Source organism: Schistocerca cancellata, chromosome 9 (genome assembly GCF_023864275.1).
Source record: "Schistocerca cancellata isolate TAMUIC-IGC-003103 chromosome 9, iqSchCanc2.1, whole genome shotgun sequence".
Classification (NCBI taxonomy): domain Eukaryota; kingdom Metazoa; phylum Arthropoda; class Insecta; order Orthoptera; family Acrididae; genus Schistocerca; species Schistocerca cancellata.
In genome coordinates, this window is record NC_064634.1 from 126,774,144 (window position 1) to 126,796,499 (window position 22,356).

A 22,356-nucleotide genomic window follows, 5' to 3' on the forward strand; every position below is an offset into this window, starting at 1 on the left:
GTGGACTCTCTTTTTTCATATATTCACATTCTGCACTGGTTGGCGCAGAAGTAAATGGTAGCCAATGTGCATACAGAAAGAAGGAGGATACGCCTTTTGCTTCTCACCTATCAGTTTTATTTTCTATGAAAAACAGTGGAAAACAACTGAAAGACTAAAATGAAGTAGTGCAAGTCACAATTTTAAGTTGAGCAATTACAAAGGATAGCTTAAAGTGTCTTCCAAGATCTGCTCCCAGAAATGTAGAACAGAAATATTCTCAATTACTGAACAGACACATTTCGCAGTTAATCTCCATCACAAGCAGGGAAAAACTTGCCACAGTGTTGGGTTTCTCACAATATGGTTTGTGATGCAAATTTGGAGAGAATATATTTAATAAAAGTTACTTTGAAATGACAATTCTAAGAACAATTCTTTGCCCTAAAAGGCTTTCCAATAGCACTAACAGTATTAAAGCCAATTACACACAGAAATCATCTTTGTTATACACCATCAAAAATACTGGGAGGAGGGGGAGAGGGAAAGGGAGAAGGAGGCATACAGAACCAATTGATTTATAGAGAGCAGTAAACACCCCCCCCCCCCCCCCCCACACACACACACACACACACACACAATTCACAACCACATAGGCAAATATAATCACCACTGAAGACATTGAACTTGTTAAGTCATTGCTCAGAACAGAAAACCTGCATAATTTTCTGAGGTGGTTGTGTACTGCCATAAACAACTAACAATGCTGCAGTGTTTAAAGTGTATCATTACGTCATTTCGTCACACACTTAAAATTGGACACTAAAGTGGAGTGGTGCAACAATTAATGCTCCTAGGTAATTTTCTGTCAGAGACAGCAAAGGACTTGGAAGAGCAGTTGAACGGAATGGACAGTGTCTTGAAAGGAGTATATAAGATGAACATCAACAAAAGCAAAACGAGGATAATGGAATGTAGTCGAATTAAGTCGGGTGATGCTGAGGGAATTAGATTAGGAAATGAGACACTTAAAGTAGTAAAGGAGTTTTGCTATTTGGGGAGCAAAATAACTGATGATGGTCGAAGTAGAGAGGATATAAAATGTAGACTGGCAACGGCAAGGAAAGCGTTTCTGAAGAAGAGAAATTTGTTAACATCGAGTATAGATTTAAGTGTCAGGAAGTCGTTTCTGAAAGTATTAGTATGGAGTGTAGCCATGTATGGAAGTGAAACATGGACGATAACTAGTTTGGACAAGAAGAGAATAGAAGCTTTCGAAATGTGGTGCTACAGAAGAATGCTGAAGATTAGATGGGTAGATCACATAACTAATGCGGAGGTACTGAATAGAATTGGGGAGAAGAGGAGTTTGTGGCACAACTAGACAAGAAGAAGGGACCGGTTGGTAGGACATGTTCTGAGTCATCAAGGGATTACCAATTTAGAATTGGAGGACAGTGTGGAGGGTAAAAATCGTAGAGGGAGACCAAGAGATGAATACACTAAGCAGATTCAGAAGGATGTAGGTTGCAGTAAGTACTGGGAGGTGAAGAAGCTTGCACAGGATAGAGTAGCATGGAGAGCTGCATCAAACCAGTCTCGGTACTGAAGACAACAACAACAACAGGTAATTTTATAAATTATGAGACTGTACTAGAAATTAAACACCATCAGTTTGAAATAACAAATGTACTAAAAGGCAAAAATCACACATCTTAAAATTATCTGCATTGTGCAATGAGAATACAATTATTTTCAATGGGAAACTTCATAAGTAAATTACATACACTATCAATTACTATAGTGCTGGACCTACAGCTAATCGTTATTTTCACGTCAACTAACATGACTATGTGCATATAAGATAGTATCCTTTTCCCTGTGCTCAGCAACCATATTTCATACAACCCGACATTAGTCAAGCAAGAAGCGCAACTGCAATCAGAAGATGACACACTAACATTTTACTGGCCAACAATCAAGACCGACAAAATATTACTGAGTATAAAACTCCATCTGTTTTCTCATAGATTATTGTGAGTTCTAAGAGTACAATAACTAATACTGTAAGAAATAAGTAAATAATATAGCAGACTACAAAGTCAGAGTTTCTCCAAATATTTCCTCTGTTGAAGCAATGTCGCAAGCATTCAAATTAAATGACACTTACCAAGAGGAAGGATCAATGCAACTGCTTGGTAAATTCAGTTATTTAAACTCATTTTGTATGTGTGAAATGTCTGTAAGCTGTACAACTGTTATTTGGGAAGTTCTGTAATGTGGGCTACCAATGGACAAATCACACCTACTGCCACCAATATTTACACCCACTCCCTAAATGAACTTTAGCTAATAGCTCTTGCTACTGGTATCAGTTTTGTCATAAGTGTTGGTCAGTATGCGTCAAGAACGGCCTCAATGGGCAAAAGAAGACTGCTGAACTCTTCATTTTTTTGTTAGGAGTTGATAATCAATTTTCAGGATATTGTCTACAGAATTTGAAGTCAACAGTCCACATTGTTTGACAACATTCAGGCCCTTCAGAGGCTATCACAATGGTATCTTTAGGCGCAGAATACTTCTAAATCGGGTTAACTTTCATTGATATCAACAGAGACAAAAGCCGTAGTTCCGAATCTAGTGGAAAATGACTTATTTGTAACATATCTGCAGGCAGAGGAATTGCTGGACCATTTCCATCATTCAGCAAGATCAAATTTAAGTGAGGAAACTATGTTGTTTATGAGTGTTTTACTCCACAACAGGAAAGTGACTAGAAAAACATCTTTAATATTGCTAACAAATCCTCTAAAAATCTGAAAGCAGTCCACCTTGCGTATGAATTCCTGAATGCTGTCTCTACCGTGATGGTGCTAGAAAATATTTGTAATGCAAACCAGGTTTACATATTGAACTTTTTGTGAAAACAACTGACATTTTTATCATGCTTTTCAAACAAGACATACGTGTACAAAACTAAGGATATATATGTTTTAATAAAAAAACTGCTGTCTGCAGAATGCAGTGAATGGTGCTTATTACATTCACTCTACAGGATATGTTGAAATCAGAGGCATTCGACTTCAAATTTAATCATTGGGAACAAATTTTAAGAACAACATCTAGCCTGGCTCAAGTAAACAAAAGATACCTGACAATATTCGAACTAATCAGCTAACATTTGATACAGTTAACTGTTTGAAGTAATTTTAAAACTTTTAAAAGTTCTGCAAGTACTCACTAAACTCTACTGGTGTCGGTCTTTCATGACATTGCAGATGGACAGGGTGGAGTGAATTGTGATCCGAAGCCACTACAGCAATGATCTTGTCTGCATAAGACCTTGTCATGTTTCCAAATGTGTCCATAGTGATGAAAGCACAGAGACTTTCCACAGAATTTATGTTTCATGTATAGGGCAATTCTGCCTAGCTGTCACAAGACATCAATAAAATTGTTTCATGATAGCTTCCGAAAATGAGAAAATGTGTGGAAATAATTTTGAAGTAGCTATTGTGTGCGTTTCTACAAGCTATATGGCTAATACAATATTGAAAACAGCTATCAACAGGGTAACAAAGAAATACATGTTACACTCAGTATGCACAATTTAAAAATAATGTACAATGAATTCTTTTGTGAGTGTTTAGAACTTCTGGCAACAACAGCACGCAAGTTGAAGACAACGAAGCAGGAGAAGGGGGTCTGTAAATTAACCCTGAAACATAGGTTTTCTAATTGTGACAATAATGACAAATAAATAATTGGCTGCAAATGCTGTTTGTGATGATACCTAAAACCACTTGAATTCTTTGGATGCCTAAGGAAGCAGACAATTCTGTTTCATAAAATCTAAAGAATTACATACATACAATTGACCAATGTTAACTTTGAACCACAAATTTACAACACTTGATGTAACTTCTAGGGGCCAACTCTCATCCCATTATATGAACTCTGGTACCTTACTAAATATGAAATGATGTGGAACAGTGTTCAAACGATTAACGGTTATGATGAACAGAAATAATGTACATTCAACTGCCTTTATATTACCAAATAAAGACAGTCTGTAACTGTATTCTTGATCAATTTTAACAGAAACATCATGTGAGCAGATTACAAGAACTTTGATAACTAGTGTCTGTATGCTGGACTTAGAACACTCAATAAATCTTTACCTTCTCTTGTTCTCATGGTAGACAGCAGTGTCCGATGGCTGGTTGTACAACGGCTGGGGAAAAAAATGGTTACTATCAGTGTAATATACAGTAATTTTTTTCTCTACCTAATGTATTAAACAGAGTAGTCTGCAGTAATTTTTTTCCTCTATGTAATATACTAAATGGACTATGAAACTTAGTGACTAGGTACAAATGTAACTACAAATCATGTAAATTGCACTTATAAAACAATATCTTCATTGAATGGTACTAAGATTAGCAGTCAATTGAAGCAAAAAAACATACCAGTTCAATTTTTGGACCCAACTTCTCCAGCAAACTGTGGGCTTCTTGAGCTTTTTTCTGGAAGTAAAAGCAAGAGGTAATTAGTAGGTAATATCAGTCCCACACATCATACTTTTCAAAAGAATGAAAGATCACAAAAATTTTGCAAAACCTTTTTACAGCTGCAAGTTTTACAGGTGCATTACACTGAATATAAACACTGTTATAACACAATTATAGTTTACTGAGTATGTAAAAATGTCAGCATTGTACTCAATCTTAACTTTTATGAGCCCAAAACCAAACCAGTCAGCTGACCAGAAAAGAATTTTATTGATGGTATAGCAATAAATATCAGCAAATGTTAATAGAAGGTAACATGTAACCCCCTCCCCCCAACTACAGTTTTACCCCAAGTCAATAAGATGAAGACTTATCATTTTATCCTTTCTCCAGCTACTAAATATAATAATAAGTGATTTACTGTCACCAAACCACCAATACATTTCATTGCTAAGTAGTAAACCACCACCGTCTTCACTTCATGCATTCTCCACACTTCCTTTACCAACATTACTGCATGCCTAAACCAAATCAATGAATGCTAAATGGGTTTCATGCATTAGGCTTTTTTTTCAATTACAATACTCATCACTTCCTCTGTATTCCTTGATTCTCCCAACTGGCCGAAGCCTTCTTATCTGAAAGGGTTATCTTTCTTCACTCATTCTTTCAAGATGTTCATTCCAGTTTCTCCTATCTTCTTGTATCTTATTGAACATGATAAATATATTCAATTCTTCCCTAATTTCTGAATTGCAAAATCTGTTGGTTCTTGTGCATCACTCTACAGCTCTTAGGAACCTCATTCCTGCTGTTTGTACGCGACTTTCTTGGCATTTATTTATAACCCACACTTCCATAAACAAGTACTGGAACAGCCACTGTCTGATAAAATTTCAATCTGTTTCTTTTTTCATTTTATTTTTTAGACATCTCTTTATTGTTCCATATATATTCCCAAACTTTGCTAATTTCTTCTCTATTTCATTGTCGTAGTCAACTGTGATGAGACAGCCTAAATAATTGTAACATTTGTCCTGTTCTATTGTTCTTCACAATTTTTGTCTGTGCAGAATATTTTCCTTTGAAAGTCATCGATTTTGTCCTCTTTTCTGAAATCGACAAATGGCACTGCCACAAAGCTTACCTAATAAAAGCATTTCCCTATGTACGTCATCGTCGTCATCTGCCAGTAGTGTGGCATCATCAGCACTTAACAGACAGTTCAAGCAAGAACTCCTTCCATTTCGAAATTGCGTGATCTAAATAAATGTTAAAAATTGTGGGCAAAATGTTGCACCCTTGTTCTCTTCTTTGTTTGTGGCTATAGGTTGTGTTAAGAGTGCCATTTATACCTAAAATTAATTACAACTGTGCATTTGTCAAGACTTTTTAAAATGTTTATTAGGTGTTTTGGATATCCTCTTTTCCTCATAACTCTCCACAGTTCCTTTCTATCAACATTACTGAAAGCCTACACAAAATCAATGAATGCTAAATAGGTTTCCCTATTATACTATGCTTTTCCATTATTTGTTTTATTATAAAACTGCATCTTTTGTCGAACTGCCTCTCTGAAATCCCAATTGTTCTTTGCCTAATAAACTCTCAGCTATAACCTTTAACCTCATGTTCATTATTCTTACATGAAGTTTGTATGCGGTGTCAAGCAAGGTGATTTCTCTCTAGTTCTTACAGCTATTGCGGTCTCCTTTTTTCAACAGTGATATCACATTTACTTGTGACCATGCTTTCTGGACTAACTCCCCTTCTCCATCATATATTAAATAAATTTAGTAGTCTCTTTTGTAACAGAGTGCCTTCATATTTCAGCAGTTCAGTATTTATGCCATCTACATCAGTAGCTCCTGTGATTTTTGTGGAGTTGAGGGTTTCTATTAATTTTTCCATGAGTAAGTTGACTACACATCCTATTTCAATTTCATCCTATATTCTCTGTGGAGCATGTTTCTTCATTCAACAAGTTCTTGTAGTGTTCTACCCATTTCACTTGTTGGATGTTATTTATTTGAGCAACTTCTTTTTATGTTTGATGTAGCATTTTCATTTTTTATATGTTGTAATTTGCCTTTCATACACTTGTAAACCTGTCCCAAGATTCTTGACAAGCTGGTTTCACTGCTTGATTTGCTGCATTTTTATCCTCTGTTGGCTCACTGAGATATTCAAGATAATCATCTTATTTTTTCCTTATAACTTTCTCTAATTCTAGTGTCTAGATTTTTAATACTGTCTTCCTTCTATATTTTTCTTTTTTCCTTAAGGCTTCTCCAGCAGTTTGCTTAGCTAGAGTATCTATATTTTTCCATTCCTTCTCTATTTCTTTCACTTCTTTCTTCTCTAGTTCTTGACAAAGTTTCTTCTGGAACAGATCTCATATGCTTTGTTCACTTAGTAGATGTTCTTTGTGGATTTATTCCTTTATCTTTTTTCTGTTAGCTTCTTGTTCTTTCTCCATTTCAGGTACATATCTATGTGAGATATCACCAAGAAAGTGTCAGAACCTATGTTGTGTATCATCCATACACCCTGGTCTCTCTTACTTTGCCTTCTAATTTTTCTTAATGATAGTGTATTCAATAAGACATTTTAATCCTCAAACCAACACTTTATCATTATGGATATCTTTTCTGTGGAAGAATGTATTGGTTATCTTTAGTTTGCTAAAAGAAGCAAAATCTCTAAGCAATCTTACACTGTAATTTATGATATTTTCTCCCATTCTTTCCACATACTTTAGGATTGGTTTAATGCCAACACTTCTGTTTACATCTCCTACCAATATTATTTGATACTTATTGTTTACTTGTTCGAAACAGACTGCTGTTTTTCTCTCTTCTTTGAAAGGTTAAAACTGTAATTCTTTCTTTTATACAACAGTGTTCTATAATTCACCTTTCCCATCTCTTATCTATGTAAATGACAACCCCTTTGCATGCTCTCTCCTGTTTTTGTGTTCTGCTGTATAGTATAAAGTTTTCTCTTACATTCTTGTTACCTTGTAGCTTTTTCTTTGTTTTTGCTATGTAAGTTATGTCTACTTTGTCCTCTGAAATTTCTGCCGACTCTTCTTCTTCGTTTGCTAAACCTCTGACATTCCATGTTGCTACCTTAATTGTATTAGAAATCCATTTATTCTTAAGCTCTCTCTTTGTCAGGCTTTCATTGGTGTATCTGACCTAGATCCAAGGCTGTTTTATTAACTCAATGCGATTTACAGCATTTTAGCCTGGAGATGTTACAAGCATATGTCACTCACCCAATTACAATATACTTAATTCTAATTTATACATCATTAAGGATCAATTCATTACTAGACTTCAATCACTCATGTAATATGAAAAAGGACACCAGAGTCATCAAACAATGTAAAATCCAGGATGGATTTATGACAATATTACATACACACAAACATACATTAATCCTTCTTCCATAGATCATGAATACGACATTTCGTAATGATGTGGAATGTGTCACTTTAACATAATTTTTCTTTATACAAAATAATTAAGTAATCAATTTTTTTCAGTTACTACTTCATATCTAAGAATTTGTCTATTAAATAGAAGGAGTTGTCATTCAGAAATTCTTTTAATTTGCTTTTAAATGCCAGTTGCCTATCTGTCAGAATACTATTTGATAAATGACCAAAGATTTTGTGGCAAAGTGAGATTTAATCCAGAATAGTGAAGATCACCCTTTTTCCTAGTGTCGTAGTTATGCACTTTGCTGTTATTTTTGAATTGGGATGGATTATTAATGACAAATTTCATAAGTGAATATACGTATCACGAAGGTACTGTGAATATCCCGAGATCCTTAAACACATGTCTTCAAAGTGATCTTGGGTGGGCTCCAGCTATTATTCTGGTTACACGAATTGCCCCAAAATATGATGCCATATGAAAGCATTTAATGAAAATAGACATAGTAGGCTAATTTACTGATATGTTTATCACCAAAATTTGCAATAACCCTAATAGCATAAGTAGCTGAATCTAGCCGTTTCAGCAGATCATCAGTGTGTTTCTTCCAATTCAATTTCACATCAATGCACACACCCAGAAATTTTGAGTATTCTGCCTTAGCAACAGACTTCTGTTCAGAGTCTATATTTATCAATGGTGTTATGCCATTTACTGTACAGAATTGTATAAACTTTTCTCGAAATTTAGTGAGAGTCCATTTGCAGAGAACCGCTTAATAATTTTCTGAAAGACATTGTTTGCAATTTCCTCAACTGATTCTTGCTTGTACCATCAGCAAAACGAACTTGCTTTGCATCTTCATGAATATAGAGTGGCAAGTCGTTAATGTATATTAAGAACAATAAGGGACCCAAGACTGAACCAAGTGGGACACCATTCTTGATACCTCCCCAGTTAGAGGACTCTGCTGGTTTTTGCAGACTATCTGTACTGTTAATTCCAACCTTCTGCATTCTTCCAGTTAAGTATGAATTAAACTATTTGTGTACTGTCCCACTCATACCACAATACTTACATTTATCTAGAAGAATTTCATGATTCACACAATCAAAAGCCTTTGAGAGATCACAAAATATCCCAATACGCGATGTTTGGTTATTCAATGCATTTAATATCTGATCAGTGAAAGCATATATAGCATATTCTGTTGAAAAGCCTTTCTGAAACCCAAACTGACATTTTGTAAGTACTCCATTTTTACAAATATGTGATGCTACTCTTGAATACATTACTTTTTCAAGAATTTTGGATAAAGCTGTCAGAAATAAAATTGGGCGTTAGTTGTTTACATCAGATCTATCCCCTTTTTTATGCAATGGTTTCACAATAGTCTATCTGGAAAAATGCCCTATTTCAGTGAGATACTACATATGTGGCTGAGAATCCTACTTATTTGTTGGGAGCAAGCTTTTAGTACTCTGTTGGAAATGCCATCAATTCCATGTGAGCTTTTACTTTTGAGTGAATTTATTATTTTCCTAATTTCAGTAGGAGAGGTATGTTGAATTTCAATTTTATCAAATTGAATAGGTACTACCTCTTCCATATACTGCCTTGCATTTTCTAATGAATAGCTAGATCCTATTTTCTCTACAACACTTAAAAATGATTATTAAAAATGTTTTCTGCCTCTGACTTCTTGTTAACAAACTTTTCTATGTGTTTGATAGAAATACAGTCTTCCTGAGCTCTCGGTTGCCCTGTTTCCCTTTTAACAATATTTCAAATTGTTTTAATTTTATTATCAGATGTGCTAATCTCAGACATAATGCAAATACTTTTGGACTTTTTAATAACTTTTCTTAATACAGTGCAGCAGTTTTTATAATGTTTCACTGTTTCGGGATCATTACTCTTCCTAGCTATAAGATACATTTCCCTTGTGTGTTTACAAGATATTTTTATCTCTCCATCTTTTTACATGATTTCTTACAATCATATTTCGCTATTTTCTTAGGGAAACTGTTGTCAAATATACTCAAAAAGGCATCATGAAATGGTAAAATTTTAAATTAGCACATGTTCCTTGTACAGCTCATCCCAGTCTAATTGTTGCAAGCTTTTCCTAAAATTTGAGTTGTTAAACAGTTAATTGAATGCACTATTTTGGAGAACTGTTTTGCATTACTGAATGGAGTTATATCATATACTGTAACTAGTTGTGCACCATGATCAGACAGGCCATTCTTAATAGGAAACGTTTTTATTTGATTAAATTTATCTTGGTCTATGAAAACACTATCTATCAGTGTGCTGCTTTCCTGTACCACCCAAGTAGGAAAATCAGTAATTAATGTCAAATTGAAAGAACCAAGTAATACTTCAAGGTCAGGCTTTCTACAGGACCCTTTCAGAAAATCTACATCGAAATCCCCACAAATAATAATTTTCTTTCCTTTGTCTGACAGGTAGCACGAACAAGAATCCAAGTTTTTCAAAAACAGTTGAAAATTTCCCAATGGGGACCTACACATGGCTACAATTATAAAAGTGCCATTATTTAGTTTAAGCTCACATGCACATGCTTCTGTATGTTGCTCTATGCAAAAAATTTTAGTTTCCAAATTTTTCACACTGACAGATTTTTACATATATGGCAACTCCTCCTCTCTCTGTAGTGTCTCTACTTACATGAGCTGAAAGCTCATATCCACCTATGTTTACCATTTCCATACTTGTGACTATATGATGTTCAGACAGGCATAGTACATCTATTCCACTCTCAGTTTCTAAATCTTCTAAACAAACAAGAAGCTCATCTACCTTGTTTTTTTTAATTCCCTGATATTCTGATGCAATATATTAACATTATTTTTCAGTGTACTTTTTTGTGAATCTTGTGACATACTAACATTATTTTTCACTGTGCTGTTACAAAAATATTGTGATATTTTCACACCTCTAGTACCTGCCTGTCAGAACGTCTCAGTAAGCTCAATTTCAATCAATGTAGGATGAATGGACCCTGATCTTAGCCTAAATAAGTACTCTCATGAGTTTCAGTGCCCCCCCCTCCCTAAAGATTTTGCTATCATCCCGGCCAGTTTACCCTTCCCTTTCCTACTGAGATGCAGGCCACGTCTTGTGAAGTCCCACCTGCCAATACCATCAACGGGAACCATCCTATGCCTGACAAAGTAGCTGCCTGAAGCAGTTGATCTAGCTTCATACTGACCCTCCTGACAGAGCTGTTCAATTGGGGTTGATCATACCACATGAAAGCAGGAACCAAGCCAACATTTGTGTGGTTCATTGCAGATGCTATTTTTACCAGGTCACACACAATATTGTAACCCTGATCCCTATCAATACTGTTTCCCACTCAATCCACAACCACAACATGACCCTGATTTGTAAAACCCTTGCACAATGATCCTACATCCTCTATCAATTGGCTACGACATGCACTGGGCTTGAAAATACTTGCGACCTGGTACCTGTCACCTAATTTTTCCTGCAAGATCTGGCGCACACCTCTTCCATGGCTACTACCTAACAACAGAACTTTCCCCCTACCTTCTACTTTTTTTGTAACAGTTGGTTTCCTAGTGAAAGTCTGTTGAGTGCTGACTAGGGCAACCAACTCTCCCGTATTATACGGGTTTTCCTGTATTTTAGCGCTTTTTTTTTTTTTTTAATTCTCCCGTATCCCTTACTGTCCACCTGTTTCTCCCGTATATTTCGTTTAGTGATCGCTGTTATAACCTGTGAGATACTATGGATAATTGAAATTCTTTCATCGAGATATCTTGAAAACTTTTCTTACAATAATCGATACTATTCTCAATTACTGTTCGTGTCACCAATCGAAACAAATGAATGTTAGTGCCAAATGTTTCGATTTGCACTAACTTTTTGGTTTCTCCGTAACACCTGATATGAAGTATTCCTGTATACAGTATTTTCATTTGCTTCTTAAGTGAATGGGTTTTCATTATGTGCTCTCGCCATGAAAATGAAGATACGAAAATTCCACGAAGCAAGAAGATGAAGTACTTTTGTGTTTACTTGAAGATATGGGAGGAACAATATTCATGGTTAAAGCCCATGGCCAACAACGTAAACTGAGCTACGTAATTGTGCTACATAAGCGTGACTTTAGCATCGCTCATCGTGGTAAAGCTGACTGCAGCCAACATTCTTCGACAAAACTACACAATTGGAACAAAAGAGACGTAAAGGCGAATTCAAATTTATTTAAATATTTTGGCAACACCAGCAAGGACATAAAAAATGTTGCAAGTGAGCAACAATTTTTCATACAGTGAAGCATAATATCAGCTACAGAAGTATGGATTGTGCAAATAAATTATCGAAGAATATTTTTCATGACTCTAATTTGGCCAATACGATGTCATGTGGTCAAACTAAGGCAGAAGCAACTATGAAAAACGTTTTGGCACCGAGAACTATTCAGAGCTTCACTGGTGTCTTAAAAGATCCAGCTAAATAAAGTAACTTTTTTTCTATTGCAACTGATGCTACAAACCACTAAAACAGAAAGATGTTTCCTATTGTTGTAAGATATTTTGATTCCGAAAACGGATTAAAAAATAGACTTCTGGACTTCGTTGAACAGGCTAATGAGACAGCTAATACTGTTCAGTCTGATCAATTCTTCATTGAGTTTACATAATTTAGATGTAAACAACATGACTGCATTCTGTGCTGATAATGTAAATGTTAATTATGGGAAGCACAATTCTGTATTTAAACTGCTTAGAGAAAACAACAAGCATTTGGTGAAAGCAAATAGCTCAAATCATTTGCTACATAATGCCACAAAACACCCGTGTGATGCTTTAGAGGTAAATATTAAAAGGTTTGTTATGAAAATTAATGGCCACTTCTCTGTATCTGCAAAGAGAAGAGGAGAGTTGCGAACATTCTTCAATTTTGTTGATGCTAAGTGGCTAAAAATTGTTCGTCATGTTGGCTTTCATTAACATCTGCTGTGGACAGACTAATCAAGAAATGGTTACCAATTAAGAGTTATTTCAAGAGCATGGCTGACTAAACAAAAATATTAACGAACTTTTTTGTGAAGAAGATCCAGAAAAGGAATGTGTTATTGAGGCATATCTAAATTTCTTTTCCAACATATGTGCTTTACTTGTTCAGTCTGGAAAAACCCTTGAATCTTCAAATTTCTGCATCATGGAGTGCTATGAAGTGATGAAAAATGTGTGTAATAAGATTCAGCAAAGGATTAAAGACAGTTTTTTTGGTACTACCACTGAATAATTATTAGACAGTTTCAGTTCATCCATGGAAAAATGTGTCAGAGATGACTTTATTCACTTCTACTACTGCTTAAATAATTACATAACAAAAAATTTTGATGTATCAAATGTAAATCTAGTTCACTGTTTTTTACCATTAAAGTTGAAAACTGAACTTTCTTTCAGAGAGTTACAAGCCATAGTTAAAAAATTTGCTTTTGATTTTGTAAATGAGGATGCTCTGTATGAGGAGTTTTCTACTGTAAAAAGTGCTGTCAGTATGGTGAAAACAGGAACAACAGCAGAAAGTTGGGAAAAATTTTTAAAGATTTAAAATTCAAACAAATTGATGTCCCAAACCTTAGTAAAATCATAGGCTTTGTATTAAGCATTCCAGGATCAAATGCTCACACAGAAAGAGGTTTTTCTCTAATGAACAATAAGTGGACAGATCAAAGAAACAGCTGCAGCTTAGAACTTATTAAGGCAGAGCTTATGATTGAAATAAATTTTGATTATAATTGCAAAGAGTTTTATAAATTTGCTCAGGAAATTAAATAACTGCAGAGTTGTGCTGCTTCTGTAAATAAGTATTTGTTAATTTATATTTAAAAAGAAAGATGATGAGACTTACCAAACAAAAGCGCTGGCAGGTCGATAGACACACAAACAAACACAAACATACACACAAAATTCTAGCTTTCGCAACCAACGGTTGCCTCGCCAGGAAAGAGGGAAGGAGAAGGAAAGACAAAAGGATATAGGTTTTAAGGGAGAGGGTAAGGAGTCATTCCAATCCCGGGAGCGGAAAGACTTACCTTAGGGGGAAAAAAGGACAGGTATACACTTGCACACACACACATATCCATCCACACATACACAGACACAAGCAGACATATGTCTGTCTAGCAGTTTTTTTGTTGTGCCAGCCTGCGACTCAATATCTCCACTATATGACAAATAGCAATCTATAGGAGTGGGACAATCTGGACCAACAGTGCGTTGATGAATTTGTGGATAGCATGCCACAACGAATGCATGCCTGTATACAGTCATGTATACAGACATATGTCTGCTTGTGTCTGTGTATGTGTGGATGGATGTGTGTGTGTGTGTGTGTGTGTGTGTGTGTGTGTGTGCGCGCGCAAGTGTATACCTGTCCTTTTTTCCCCCTAAGGTAAGTCTTTCCGCTCCCGGGATTGGAATGACTCCTTACCCCCTCCCTTAAAACCCATATCCTTTTGTCTTTCCTTCTCCTTCCCTCTTTCCTGGCGAGGCAACCGTTGGTTGCGAAAGCTAGAATTTTGTGTGTATGTTTGTGTTTGTTTGTGTGTCTATCGACCTGCCAGCGCTTTTGTTTGGTAAGTCTCATCATCTTTCTTTTTAAATATATTTTTCCCACGTGGAATGTTTCCCTCTCTATTATATTCATATCAGTATTTGTTAATTTGTTACATTTTATTGTGATTCTTTCCGAGCAATTTATATCATGGAAAAAATAAATTGTTTTGTTTAAATTCCTTTTTGATTCCACAGACCAAAAAATGAGTGGAGCCTTGTAGGTGTGAAAAACAACACAAAACACAACAAACATGCTTAGAATACATCTGTGTAACACATATTTCAGTACACTTTTAATATACTGAATTTACTCCACAAATGAGTCTTATTAATTTCATTGTGCTCTTAAAAACCTGCTCTCAGCTTGAGGAGCTAACCCAAAATATTATATACGAGTAAAAGTAAGCAAAGTATGTCTTAACTTTTTATGTTTACATCCCCATTGTCATCCAGTTCAAGGAAATGCGTATAACTGTGTAGCTGAAATTCACTATGACTAAATCTCCCTTATAATCATGGTCAGATTTTGGTCATCTCCCTTAAACCCGTGATCAAAAGCTGGTCACCCTCGTGCTGACTACACTTGCATCTACTTGAGTCTTCCTTAGTTGATTGAGGTAGCAAGGCAAATCTATGGCTTGTGCCAATGATGAAACTGTCAGATACTCTTTCCGTGGCCCCTGTTCCTTGCTAACACTTCCCACCTGTCTTCACCCTTCTCCCTCCTTAACCTCGTCACTTTCTCCCTAGCACTGGCCATTTCAGCCTGAAGGGCTCTAAATCTTCCCTCCCTCCTGAAAAGAATAGATTGCTGCTCACCATAAAGTGGAAATGTTGAGTTGCAGACAGACACAACTAAATGACTGCTACACAAATAAGCTATCTGAATTAGACAACACATAAACACACAGTCTGGCCTCAGTGGTCATGAGTGTTCGAGCTGCAATGTTGTGTGTGTGTGTGTGTGTGTGTGTGTGTGTGTGTGTGTTTGTGTTTCCTAATTCAGAAGGCCTTACTTGTCTAGCAGTTTTTTTGTTGTGCCTGCCTGCGACTCAGTATCTCCACTATATGACAAATAGCAATCTATAGGAGTGGGACAATCTGGACCAACAGTGCGTTGATGAATTTGTGGATAGCATGCCACAACGAATGCATGCCTGTATACAGTCATGTATACAGGCATGCATCAATGGAAGAGGGCGTGCTACTGGGTATTAGAGGTACCGGTGTGTACAGCAATCTGGACCACCGTCTCTGAAGGTCTTGCTGTATGGTGGTACAACACGCAGCGCGTGGTTTTCATGAGCAATAAAAAGGACAGAAATGATGTTTATGCTGATCTCTATTCCAGTTTTCTGTACAGGTTCCTCAACTCTCAGAACTGAGGTGATGCAAAACTTTTTTTTATGTGTGTATAAAAAAAAATCTACACAGTAACAGAGTACCGCAATAATCTCAAGATCGACAATGTAGGAAGAGATGACTTGCTACTTACCGTAAACAAGACACATTAAGTTGCAGACAATTGAAAGACACTTACGTAAAGCTTTCGGCCACAGCCTTCATCAGTAAAAGAGAGACACACACCACTCATACACATCTCACGCACCCAAGAGAGCCAAGTCCAGTGTCTCAGACCAAGTTCATTGTGTGTGTGTGTGTGTGTGTGTGTGTGTGTGTGTCTTTTATTGATGAAAGCTGTGTCCAAAAGCTTTATGTAAGTGTCTTAATTGTGCCTGTCTGCCACTTAATGTGCCTTTTTTTACAGGAAGTAGCAATCTGTCTTTTCCTAAATTGTTGATATTCGTCCTACATGGAATTTCCATTACCTCAAGATCAAAATGTACATAGGGCTGTCACCCCATCTCCATACAGGCTAGTTACCATTCCCTGTCAGATGCACCTGTTGAAATCTCATTATCTTTCACACATCACTGAGAGAGAGACTATGTGGAAGTTTACAATCTAATAACTTTTTCTTTGTAGATATACCTATGTCTAAAACCTATAGCATCAGTGCTCATGGAAATACTTGTTACAGTTGTTAAGGGTTTAAGCACTACAGTGAGGGTTCTAGGGATAAAACTAGTTGCACATCTTATGGAATATCAAAGTGTGTTTTGTCTAAGAATGCTGTATGTTTGTACACAATCCGATTACAAATATCCGTCTACCCCTATCTGATGTATAATTTTTATTTATTTAATTTATTTACTTAGTTATCCACAGCTGACTAGGGCCATCAGACCCTCCCATACAGGGGACCAAGATTCACACTTACACCACCTTTTTTACTTCGTAGTTGCCTAAGAAATAACCATTTTAATATGACAAACAGCATTAAAATGATATGAGTGTCTATAGAGACAACATGAGAAATAACAATGACTATGAACTAATAAAGCTAATATTGGCAGTATTTTTATTACTGCTGCTGGCAGTAGTGATAATAACAACAACAACAATAATAATAATGATAGTGGCAGAAAAAAAAAAATTGTAAGTGACAAAATGTTTTCTTATGCGCAGAGTTCTGACAAAAGGAAATTTAAGGAGACTTCACCAGCTAAGAATACTGGGAAATGACAAAAATATAGATGGAGAAAAGGATGTACAAGGATAATGACTGTGTAGTAGCAATTACTGCTGCTTCAGCAGATATGTCATTAACAGTCTTCTGAAGCTGTAGATATGATGAGAATGACTGAGAAAGTGGGTTGATCATCACAGCTATAATGAACACAATATTATGGAGAAGATAGACTGTTACTAACCCTATAGAGGAGACAACTGCTATGCACTTGAGCTTTCAACCACAAGGCTTTTTTCTAAAGTAGGAAACAGACACCAAGCATAACTCTCACTCACATAACCACTGTCTCTGGCACAACTTACACACACATGATCACGTCTCTGGCGGCTGAGGCTCCAGCAACCAGACACAGTGATCATGTGTGTGCACTTGTGTGAATAAGTGAGTGTGTGTGTTTTCTACTTGAGATGACTGCCTTGTGGTCAAAAGCTCAAATGTATAGCAGGCTCTTTGTTGTGCCTGTCTGCAACTCAAGGTTTCCTCCACACATCGGTAGCAATCTATGCTTTCAATAATACTGTTATTATTCCATCCTGGGTTTTCCATTGTTTGATATAATACACATAGCTACTCATAACCAAATCCAGGTGCTGTGAACTTTCCTGAGAAATATTCTAAAGGATAAAATTGCTGTAATCAATAATTGGAAGTGTAAGTGCTTGTACAAGTTTCTTTTTGAGAGAAGAGACAATTAGCTGTCATGAGACATAGTATAAAATGAGGTACAGACTATTGTGTTGCCAGTAGAGAAGGCATATAGCAAAATGGGTCAGTCACCAGAGTTGTTTGGATTAGTCATTAAATATCACCTGAATAGCAAACCCATCAGGTACATTTCAGTCCTTCTAAAGATGACCAAATTAACTGCTGGTGATGTCACTGTGAAGTGGAAATGTGAAGGAACAACTACAGCTAAACCAAGACTGAGCTGACCTCATAAATGGAAGGACAAGGACCCTGAGCATTGTAGAGGGTTGTTGCAAGAAATTGCTTGAAATGTATGAAAGGAATCAGTTGTGAGTTCCGAAGTGCTACCAGCAGTCCAGGTAGCACAGTAACTGTGCATAGGCAGATAAAAAGAATGGGGTGCAATGATCGAGCAGCTGTTCACAGGCCACACCTTTCTACAATCAATACTACGCAAAGCTCGAGGCTGAGTAAAAAGTGACGACACTGGACAGTGGTGAGTGGAAATGAGTGATTTGAGCTGATAAATCATGCTGTACCATGTAGCAATCCCATAAAAGGGTCAGAGTTTGCAAACACTAGGATGAGGTTACCTGCCATCACATGGTAGTGCCAACAATGCTGCCATCACATGGTAGTGCCAACAATGAAGTATGGAGGAGGCGGTGTTAAGGTATGAGGGTGCTTTTCATGGTTAGGGTGTGATCCCCTTATTGCGTTTCAGAAAATGCTAAATGTGAAAGGATATGAACACGCTTTACTGTATTGTGTACTAAATACAGTACAGGAACAGTGTGTAGACAATGATTATGTTAGGATGACATTGTACCCAGACATAAAGCAGCAACTGTGAGGCAAGGATTTGTGGACATTCCTATAATGGACAGGCCTGTCCACAGTCCTAAACCCAAAGGAACACCTTTAGGATCAGTTAGAATGTCAAATTCGCTGCAGACTCCAGTTTCCAACATCAGTAACTACTCTGATTTCGGCTCTTGATGAAGAATTGTCATTCCTCCACAGACATTCAGACACTTCACTGAAAATGTCCCCAACAGAGTTCAAACCATCATAAGATGAAGAACGGAAACACCCCATACTAAAGCCCACTAATAGGTGTCTGGGACTCTTGATCAGATAATGTACATGTACACTAACAATACATGAATACTAACAATCACCTCAAATTTCATACACTAAGTTTAAAATAAAAAATAAAAAAACTTGAAATGCACTCTCCTATCTGCTAAGCCAATACTGATTAATAACTAATAAATTTCTCACCTTCATAACCATGACATGTTTCATAATAATGTTGCTTGCCTGAAAACTCATCAAATCATTTCTAAACGCACATGTAATGTATTTTTTTCTCAGTTCCTTTTGCCCTATGTCACAAATTATCTTCCTAAAAGCAACAAATTAGTGAGCTCACAGATAAAACACTCATTAAATTATGTTCTCGTCGCATAAAAAACTTCCAGTTGTAAGTCACTCAATTACTTTACTCAAAAAGGTGATTGTCAAACAAATGATAATCTGTTTTTTTATACTTTATATACTTACTCTATTCTCCGCGTAGATTTTTTGTGCCGGGCTCTGGTGTTTTGGCAGAGCAATTTCTTCCTCCTCCTTTTTAATGGCAGGTTTACTTGCAGCCTCCTCAAGTTCTTGCTGAAATGACAGGCAGGGAACAACTGAGATTACAAAGTAAATACACTGACAAGCTAGTTAGAAAAATACTGTCTGTGGTGCTCACTCATTTGCAGAAAACAATGCAAGAGACAATAAATTCTACAGCTTCCCAGAAAGATAAGTATAGGATTTGTGAGTTCTGAATCTCTTCATGTTTCTATGAGAAGTTACTTTCATCAGTACACTGACAGGTGATTTTCATTTATTAAGCATTCCTGCAGAAAGGAAATATGAAATATATTTCATTAAATCTGAATCATTCCAAGAGTGTTTCTGCTACATATGTATGGGCGACAACAAAAGCTACAGTATAATTTTTGTAACTCCAACTAAACGGCGCATAAAACACAAATAAGAGTGTCTGTAACAAATTATTTTCTATCATCAAATTTCTCTCTGATGTTATTTTTACTGGTAAACAATCAAAATTCAGTCTCTCTCTCTACTTATGCTACAAGGAGAAAAGAAAACACAGGGGGCTCAACATTCAGTAAACAACAGTGAGCTTTTTTGTGAAAGAAAACCAGGAGCAGAAAATAAACTTCACATCAAAGTTGTGATGTCAACAGCACCAATTTTTTATCCAAAACATAATGTTGGCACTTGCCTAAATGTAATATATAATGCACTACTTAAAAGAAGAAGAATAATTTCCATGAGAAACAAGTTCTGAAGCTACAATACACAAACTGACAACACTAACAACTTTTCCTACAGGTTGTATGCACTTCATTAATCTGGTGTAACTAGCCTAGCCAACATCGCATTAATGCCTTACAGAATAATAGAGATTTGCTTGCATATTTATGAAGGAATTTAAATTAGCGAATAAATGGACATTTTAATAGCATAACAGAGAAATCAACAGAATGTAATAACTGCTTTCTGTGTGTGTGTGTGTGTGTGTGTGTGTGTGTGTGTGTGTGTGTGTGTGTGTGTGTGTGTGTGTGTATGTATGTAGCAGGGGGTGGGGGGTTGATTTGGGAGACAGGACCGAACAGTGAGGTCACTGGTCCCATCAGATTAGGGAAGGAAATTGGCCATGCTCTGTCAGTGGAACAGTGGAACCATCCCTGCAATTGCCTGAAGCGATTTAGGAAAATCACGGAAAACCTAAATCAGGATGGCCGGACGCGAATTTGAGCCATTGTCCTCCCAAATGCGAGCCCAGTGTGCTAACTACTGCGCCATCTCACTGAGGGTACATGCATACGCTTATTTGTGCATGCCTGGTACCTAACGATGACCAAGTGCTTCTGCTATTCACTGAGTGGTTCTTTACTCCTAAATTATTTACATTTTACAACTTTTCCACTATATATGTTTTAGGTAAAGGTTTCAAAAGCCATAGGTCGGTTTGAACACTGCATTGGTTCACTAAGTGCTCCAAACTTCGGGCTGGCTTTCTCATCGAGTTCTATGGGAAGCTACAATATTACATGGACTCAATACTGCAGTGTGACATGGCATTTTACCCACACATACAAATAATTGCCAGAGATGAATGGAGCATTTAATTTTACAAAAAAATTCCAGGGCTGGTTGAAAACTGATGCCCAGACATTTGGACTTGTAATTTGTCACTTAATCACTAAGCCACACACTATACATGATATGTTTTGTGTAATAAAAATTTCACAAAATATCAATTGCTTCCTGTATTACAGTCTTCCATACTCTTAGGGCATCTCACTAGCGGAAACTGGCTATTTGGAGATGCAGATAAAATAAGTTTGAGCCAGATAAAGAGTTAATAGATATCACAAAAAATTGCTTTCCTTTAAAAATTTCAAAGCCAAGCCCATTGCTTTTTTAAATATCTATCTCTCTCACATAATATAAATTAAATAACTGATGCAACTAAATTTAACATACAGGAAAAGTAAAGTAGGGGGCTCTCATTTAAATCTAAGCTGGAGTTCTGAGGGCACGGATATGGATTTTTATCATTTTGAGATGATTATCATTTTGAAATGTCACAGCTTTATCTAATTGTTTGGAGAATCGAAATTCTGAAGTTACCAGCTATAAAAGCAGGAGCAAAGATTATGCACAACACATATACAATCATAAGAGTCAAAGGAAATGAAATTGAATATAGATTTTGTGTGTTAGGAAAGCTTTTCTGGAAGTGAGTGTTCCCAGTGTAGGCTTATAAAGAAGTGAAATGTGATTGATACATAGTACAGAATAAAAAGAGAAATATAATGCTGTTAGGCTATCTGAGCATGATTCACAGCCAGATCCAAACTTCCATATGTTGTCAACCGTTGGGTCTGGGCATTAAGAATGCTCGGAAAGCCTAACGGCTTGGGTGAGAAGCGTTCTCAAATAGACTAACATTAATCCGAACACTTGCAATAAGTGGGAAATCTGTGTTCGAGTCCCTGTCTGGTATTGTCGTCATTCAATTACACAGTTGACGGTTGTCCATATTCACAATTGCAAATACATTTCACGTATTTCATGACATGCAACATACTTCTCAACAACATATTCACTTCAATATCATAACTAAAGAAAAGGTGCAGAATTAAGGAGCAAAGACGTTTACAGCGCAATCTGACTAAAACAAATGATAGGTTCGATAGGACACATGACAAGGTATCAAGGAACAGACGATTTGGTAATGAACGGAAGAATGGAGGATGAAAATTGCACAGGGAGACCAGAACTTGCCTAGAGTACACTGGTTCAAGTGGATCTAGGTTGCAGTAGTTATGCAGAGATTAAGGTACTTGCACAGAATAGACTGACATTAAGAGCTGTTATCAAAACAGGTTTCATATTGATGACCACAACAGCAAGATGCAGAAAAC

The 22,356-nt window shown here is 36.5% G+C and overlaps 1 protein-coding gene across 1 annotated transcript in view; it reads right to left on the reverse strand.

The window, feature by feature from the left end:
• LOC126101091 (nuclear receptor corepressor 1) overlaps positions 1-22,356 on the reverse strand; it is a 266,318-nt gene that overhangs the window by 190,018 nt on the left and 53,944 nt on the right. Inside the window, exons 5-7 of the mRNA XM_049911770.1 lie at positions 19,409-19,516; positions 4,449-4,505; positions 4,161-4,213 (exon numbers count right to left, since the gene is read on the reverse strand). Of these exons, the coding sequence (XP_049767727.1) occupies positions 4,161-4,213; positions 4,449-4,505; positions 19,409-19,516 (218 nt within the window). The remainder of the gene's footprint in view (positions 1-4,160; positions 4,214-4,448; positions 4,506-19,408; positions 19,517-22,356) is intronic.